Genomic DNA, 7639 nt, shown 5'->3' on the forward strand with positions numbered 1-7639 from the left:
AGAGGATATGGATGTATCCGAGAAAGAATTTTTGTAATTTTTTAAATGATAGGAAATTTTAGAGATTACGGTAAAATAAAATATGTGTTTATGTAATTTTTCCATATTTGGTACACTATTATATTAATGAATTTTAACCTGAGATAGTAATTAATTATTGATCGTATTAAGACTTTATATCATTGTGTAGAACGTAATTAATCTCAAATCAGAGGTACGTTAATCTTCCGTAGTTGTTGGCATGATCAATGGATGTGGCATCACTATAATGCTTAGTTGTTATTTGATATTATTGTTAATGTTACTTTATGAAAGAGTTTAAATTTTATACCTCACGAAGGTAAAGAATATATATAAGTAAGCCTTATTAAAAAATGAAATTGAAAATTTTAAAATAAGATAAGTGGCAGGTGTAAAAATTATTTAAACGGTATGTATATATTACTTTAAAAACTCCAAAAGGAAATATAACATATACAAAGTTGATATCTGCCTTGTCTTCACTAACACTGATATCTAGCAAATACACTCAATGAAAAAATAAAGAATTTTGAGTATTATGAGGTAAAAAAAATTAAAAAAATGTGGATGTATACAATTGTTTAAGCTCTATGGAAATCATTGTGCAATGGTGAATTTGGAGTTAATCTCTTATGTGGACTTTTTGTATGATGATGAGAATTAGTATTTCTTTTGTTGACTAATTCCTTTTGAGGACTTTGTTTGTGTTGATCAACTGGAGCTATATACACAAATGTCATGGTTGAAATATCCTTATAATCCTTCAATGTTTCAAGTGTTTTGACAACTGTACTCATATCTGGTCTAGCTTTTGGCCTATGGCTTAAGCATTGGTAAGCTACTAATGCTGCTTTTTGAACCCCTTCTTCTGAATATAAACCTTCTAATCTTGGATCAATTATTCTACCTAGTTTACGCGCATCTTTCAATTGAGGTCTTGCCCAATCTGCTAAATTTTGTTCTCTGTTTGGACGACTTTTATCTACCGATCTTCTCCCAGTTAGAAGCTCCAGTAATACTACTCCGAAACTGTATACATCACTTGCAGCTGTCAAATGACCTGTGCAAATTAAATTTGAAAACATTAGTCACAAAAGTTTATAATTAATTTCAATTTTGTTGATAAATGAAATATTACCGGTCATGAGGTATTCAGGAGCAGCGTAGCCTTGCGTTCCCATGACTCGGGTGGAGACGTGTGTGTCATCTCCTTCTGGCCCATCTTTTGCAAGTCCAAAATCTGACAGTTTAGCATTGTAATCCTGGACCACATTAATAAAGAATTATGTTATTTTCTAAAGTGACATGCACAAAGTTTGGTATATATGTCAAAGTCAATGATAATTTGCACATTAATAAAACTAAAATTATTAATAATGCATATAAAAGTGAATGAAGAAATAACTTACGGAGTCTAACAAGATGTTTGAAGCCTTGAAATCACGATATATGACTGGTTTTTCAGCTTCATGGAGGAAAGCTAAGCCTTTTGCAGCTCCAAGTGCTATTTTCATCCGCGTTGACCATGGAAGTGATACAGAATATCCTACATTTATATATTTAATTCAACAAATATTATTTTGTGAACAAGTTGTACTATATATTTTTATATCCAATAAAAATAATAATGAGTTGAAGTGAGATAATTCTACGTATAGAATAATTCACAATTGCTTCTCCACCAAACTTGAATTGACTGATTCTATATATTTCATAAGAGGAGTACTTGGTAAAAGTGAAAAAGCTAAGGTCAATGGTCACATATTTACACATTTTCTTTAATATTGGACAAGTGGTAATTTTGTGTGGGATACAGCTACTGATTGTAAACGTGAAAGAAAGCAGATTGAAAATCTATCGATCCAAAAGCAAAAATGACATAAATATAATAGTATTCGACTTGATAATGTTTTTGCCTAAAGATTTTTAATTTTTAGTCTCTTTAACAATAAATAGATATGGAAAATTACAATATCTATACATAATTTAAAAATATATATATGTATATATACTTTTATTTTAACTTGGTAGTTGTTTGCTTTTTATATATTGAAACTGTTAGTGGAATTGTAAAAAGAAGAAAGAAGAAAGAAGGTAACATACTTCGAAAAAGTTGATTCTCCAAGCTGCCTCTGGGCATATATTCATAGGCCAACAGCCTGTGTTCCTCTTCACAACAATATCCAATCAACTTCACCAGATGTGGATGTCTCAATTGCCCCAAAAATATCACTTCTGTCTGCTCACAATAATTAATAATACTTAATTAACAAATGCATAATTTTAATTTAGAGATAAAAATTAAGTAGAGATGTGTGTTACCAGCCATTCTCGATGACCTTGAGTGCCATCTAAATCTAAAAGCTTTACAGCAACAGGTTGAGCTTTTAGACCAGGTCTAAGTTTATCATCAATAAAACCTTTATGAACTGGTCCAAAACCTCCCTCCCCTAGAAAATTACTCGACGAAAAATTCTGAGTAATCACTTTCAATTCTTGAACACTGAAAATATGAAGATTTGAACCAGCTAATGATATTGATAAATCTTCTGAACCACTGAAATCTGAAACTGAAATCCGATGAAATGAACTTTGTTTTGTTACTAATTTCGATTGCTTTGGCTTTGGCTTTGGATTTTCGGATATACAACAGCTAGGTACTAGAGATTCCCATGTAATCTTCATCGCTAGCTTTAATTGAAATAAAATGAATAAATTCTCTTAATTGCCTTGAAGAGAATTGTGTGTTTATATATATAGAAAAATGATTGATGAGCAAGAAAGGAATAGAGGGTAATAATAATATTCAAATATGTCGTACCCAACTGCTCTCTATACCAGATACAAAGGAAGAGCTTCCCAACACCTTTATTTATATATATATATAAAAAAATTACTCCCTCCGTCCCATTATATGTGAGTTATTTTGACTCGGTACGAAATTTAAGAAAGAAATGAAGATTTTTAAAATGTGTGGTCCAAAATGAATGACAGAAATTTATGTGACTATAAATTATTTCATTAAGGATAAAATAAACATTTTATAGTTAAATTTGTTACTTAATATAAAATATGTTATTCTTTTTGGGACAAATTAAAAAGGAAAGTAAGTCACATAAATAGAAACAGAGGGAGTACTAATAAATACCATGACCTCATGTACTAACGTGTTTTATTTCCCTTTGTATTATGTTGTATATTTACTTTGTATTTTTTTTTCTGAGTTATATTATAAGTCAACTGTATTTGTGGTGAATACTTGTTCCTTTTCCCACGTTATAAGAGCGTGTTTAATTGTATGTGCACTTCCACTAACATTCTTCTTTATAAAAATAAAAACGTTAAAAAAAATTAATTACCCTGATTTAAAGGTGAATTATATAGGTGTTAAATTTTACAAACATAATATCGTGGTAGGTAGTTGATTTGGAGGTAAATTCATGTATAAAAAATTAATATTGTGTTTGGTTTATTTGTATAAGTAATGAGGAAATTTGTAAACTTTGATATATGATGTAGAAGATGAAAAAACTAATACATGAATAACTAATGTCAGTTATATAAAATAATACATAAATTTCTTCATAATTAATCATTAGACTACATATCTTCATAACTTTAACTAACTATCAATGCGTAAATATTTTTATATTGTAAGGTCACTTAAAATTTTTATCATAGCGGTTACTTTATGTAAGAACATGTTTATTAATTAATTTATAAAGAATTTGATTTTTATATATAGATAGTGTAATGAATTGTTATACTATTTAGTGTAACTTAACCTGACATTTGTCATTTCCTATAGATTACCAACCAATTGTATCAAATATGTATAATTAATTACGTGCAATTATCTTTTAAGTTACACAATTATATAAATATTTATTTAAATTAATAGCTCGTTGAAATTAATAAAAGTAAAATAATAACATTTTTTTTACTGTAAGTATATAAATATAGTATAAGGCAATGCAGAGTAAAAAATAAAATAAAATTATACAAGTACAAATTAGATCTACTACGATCAGAGATGTAGCAGTAGAAGTCATACATTTTTGTTGGAAAAAAAAAATACTTGACTTGGCTGCTGGGTGCTGGCCTGCCCCCTATGTTGACTTGGTTTCTATGTGCATGATTTTGGAATTTTTTGGAGGCAAGCTGTTTCCAACGGAATTAATTTCAATTGCTTGACTATATCTATTTCTATAATAATAAAAATAATGATTCAGTCTAAAGATATTGTGATTGATCTTATATTATAGAGATATATTGGATCTTTATGTTAATTTAATTTGAAAAGAAATTCAGAGTTATACTTTTGAAATTTTGTCATTGAAAAATCGTAATTGCAACAAGGACTTGGGCCACAGGTTCTCGTAAGATTGAGGTCACAACTTGATACATCACTAGCTCTTTATACTAGGTCAGTTACACTTTCGCCCCTCAAGTATTTTCACGTTATAAAGCCTCCCAAGCACAACATCTTTGTTACGTATTATTTCATAATGTATCGTATTATATTGTATTATATTATATTATTTTAATGAATACATTGTTTAGATAGATTGTATTATTTTGTGTCGTTGCATAATGTCACAGATCCATAATTTGAATGATAAACCTACCAGAAAAGTAGGGTACGAGGTAGAATTACTATGAAAAGGTAGGATAAAAGATGAAATATGATTATTAAATAAAAAATAAAGACAAAATTAGAAGAAAATTAAGGTAACGACACATTCACATCAGATCAGTTATTACATAAAATGAGTCTTTTCATCGTTACATAACGATGAATTTAAACGATATGATACAACAAAATTTAAGTAACAATCAAAACAAACATTGTATTAAAGATGGATCTAGGATTTGGAGGGTTTCAAGTGTCACCTATCCGAATTGGATAAACTAAGCAAATACTCCACAAAAGCAAAATAATTACAAAGTACTCTTTTACATTCATATCCCACTAAATAATGACAATATATACTCCCAACTAATTTCGCTTAATTGATACTAAATCAGTGTCATATATTGTATTGTTATCATTAATGCTGATAATTATATATATATATATATATATATACTGATTTAGTATAGTTAAGCAAAATTATCGATCTTAGTGATACAAATACTAATTTAATATTAGTAGGTGTGATTAAGTTTTATGACTGTAGTTTTTCCTTTTTAGGCTAGTGCAAATTTTCGTGAGACTGCGTTTTGTTCTCCCATACGCGGGCTCTTTGATTATTTTTTACCAAGTGTATCAAAGACATGGACACCACTTGCTACAATTCAAACAAATCAAATCAACGTTGAAAAAATAAAAAAAGACAAGTATGAATCAAAATAAATTGTAGCCACATAGAGAAAGATTTATATTTGACCCTATGTTCTCCCTTGTTTATCACGATTGCTTATTGTATGTAAATTATTTTGACCCCATTTTCTCCCTTGTTTAACATGTATTGCTTATTGTAAGTAAATTTCAAAGTCCTTTCTTCATCATATTTGGATTTAACACATTTGTTGAATCTTATGATCTTAAATTAAAAATATGTTAAAATAAATTAAAATATTTTTGAATCTTATGGTCTTTAACATGTCACGTGAAAAGTTAAAATTGAAGTGTTACGGAAAAAAACTTACTTTTTCTAGAGGACTAAAAAAAGTATAACAAACAAATTAAAATAGAGAGAATACTTCTTTTCTTGATTAACGAAATAATCCAACTCCTAATTTTATTAAAATATAATTAAATGTGTGCTTTAAAGCCTAAGTAAGTTCATATACATATTTAGGAAATATTAATCAACTATAGCAATAACATTTTTATTTTTTCACTGGACACTTATAATATAACTTATACATATTATAGAGAACAATTTATAAAACACACATAATACAAGTTTTATTCACGAAAAATATATTTACCACACACTTTAATACACTTATAATACATTGTGTCAATTTCTTACCAAACAAGCATAATACTACTTCCGTCCACTTTTAGTTGTCATAGTTTCTTTTTTTAGAGTCAAACTATAAAAACTTTTACTAACATTTTACGACGTATTTTTTCAAAAAGGGCTCATCATAGCCCTTTTAGAGTGACTTTGACGGTTATGATGAGCTTTCTTTCTCCTATTTCCAAGATCGAATTCCAAGGGTGAGAAGGAAGTTCATGGAAAGGTAACTCACATACCTTTCCAGGCCTAATTCTTTAATAATCACTTCAGCTCGTTCATACTTCTGATAATCATATTATGCAAAAAATGCAATTTATACTACTTTTCGTATAGTTTCTAATATCTATTTTTTTTGTTTTAAATATCGAATTAATGTAATCTAATTTAAATTTGAAAATTAATAAAATTGACTTTCAAAAAGCACAACATGACAAATAAAAGTGAACGCAAAAAATATATTTTTAAACACTTATAATACATTTGTATCGCATGCATAATTCAATTTGAATTGATATAAAATCTATCATGGCTATATACAACTCGATGTCATGATCACAAAAGCCATCTTGGCCCAATCTGGAGGGTACCACAATTGCGATGATTTTTTTTTCTGCAATTGCTAGTGACACCTTATGTGAAAGGGAATAGTAACGAGATCAGATTTGAATATATATGTTTTTATCTTGGGAAAGTATATATGTTAAAAGAAGGACAAAAGTCCACATTAATGATTAATGAGTGTGAAATTCTTTTCCCTTGAGATAACTTTTAAGGTGTGAGTTAGGCCCAAAACTTAATTTACATAAAATTTTGGAGTAGCAAATCAATAGAGGGTCTCGAACTAAATCCTTTGGCATCCATTCCTTAACCCTTAGTGATTGTACTAGTTTTAAGAGTTTTGGCCTAACTTTCAAATTGGGCAATATTGGGATTTAACTTCGCAATCGATATTAAAATTAAATCTTGATTATTGATTGGTACTCTATAGCTTATGGGTAACACAATCATGCAATCAATTTTGAATTCCGGATTGTTGATCTAATAGGCAAATGGCAATACCTTCAAATTATGAGATTAATTTTTTTTTGTCCATTATTTACGTTTTTGAATAGTATTGGAGGTCGTTTTGAAGGGATTTTTATCATTTCAAGAGATGTTTTCATATCGATTTTAAGGCAAATAAGATTTTAACCTCTTGAATACCTATTTATTATTAACGTCATGATTTGGTACATGCATTATTTAAATTTCAAATACCTAGTGCTTTGTGACTTGTGACTTGTGACTTGTGAGACAAGCACGTACTAAGACATATGTTATTTTGAGTTATCACACTAATTTTTATCAGATTGGACTTTATTGAGGGCTCGTTTGCCCATGCGATATGGTATCATGATATGGAATCATGATATGGTATCATTATATGGAATCATGAGATGAAATTGAAGGTTTGTTTGGACATGCGATATGGAATTTTTGTGTTGTATATTTTCTTATAAACATAAAAATCCCATAAGTTGTAAAACTATTAAAATAGCCCCAATTGTTTATTCAATCTTATCAAATAAACAAAAATTATAAAATCGCATAATAAATTATTACAAAGTTATTTGTTCTTCACTTAAGTAATTGTTTCATCTAACTTT

The 7639-nt window shown here is 28.6% G+C and overlaps 1 protein-coding gene across 1 annotated transcript; it reads right to left on the bottom strand.

Moving 5' to 3' along the window:
- Nucleotides 1-419: 419 nt before the first annotated feature.
- Nucleotides 420-2852, bottom strand: LOC102599519 (putative receptor-like protein kinase At1g72540). The gene is made up of 5 exons (XM_006355707.2): nt 2344-2852; nt 2125-2260; nt 1431-1567; nt 1160-1283; nt 420-1081 (listed from the first exon to the last, which is right to left on the bottom strand). The coding sequence occupies exons 1-5, from the start codon at nt 2704-2706 to the stop codon at nt 603-605; spliced, it is 1239 nt and encodes a 412-aa protein (XP_006355769.1). The 5' UTR covers nt 2707-2852; the 3' UTR covers nt 420-602.
- Nucleotides 2853-7639: the final 4787 nt, after the last annotated feature.

This window comes from Solanum tuberosum, unplaced genomic scaffold, assembly GCF_000226075.1.
Source record: "Solanum tuberosum cultivar DM 1-3 516 R44 unplaced genomic scaffold, SolTub_3.0 scf00206, whole genome shotgun sequence".
Lineage (NCBI taxonomy): Eukaryota > Viridiplantae > Streptophyta > Magnoliopsida > Solanales > Solanaceae > Solanum > Solanum tuberosum.

Bases quoted from the DNA above. Each gene is read 5' to 3' on its own strand.
- LOC102599519 (XM_006355707.2), bottom strand. From the start codon at position 2,706: ATGAAGATTACATGGGAATCTCTAGTACCTAGCTGTTGTATATCCGAA. The intron at 1,568-2,124 runs GTATGTTACCTT...ATATAAATGTAG, and splicing joins GGAGAATCAACTTTTTCGAA to GATATTCTGTATCACTTCCA. The intron at 1,284-1,430 runs GTAAGTTATTTC...AATGTGGTCCAG, and splicing joins CAAACATCTTGTTAGACTCC to GATTACAATGCTAAACTGTC.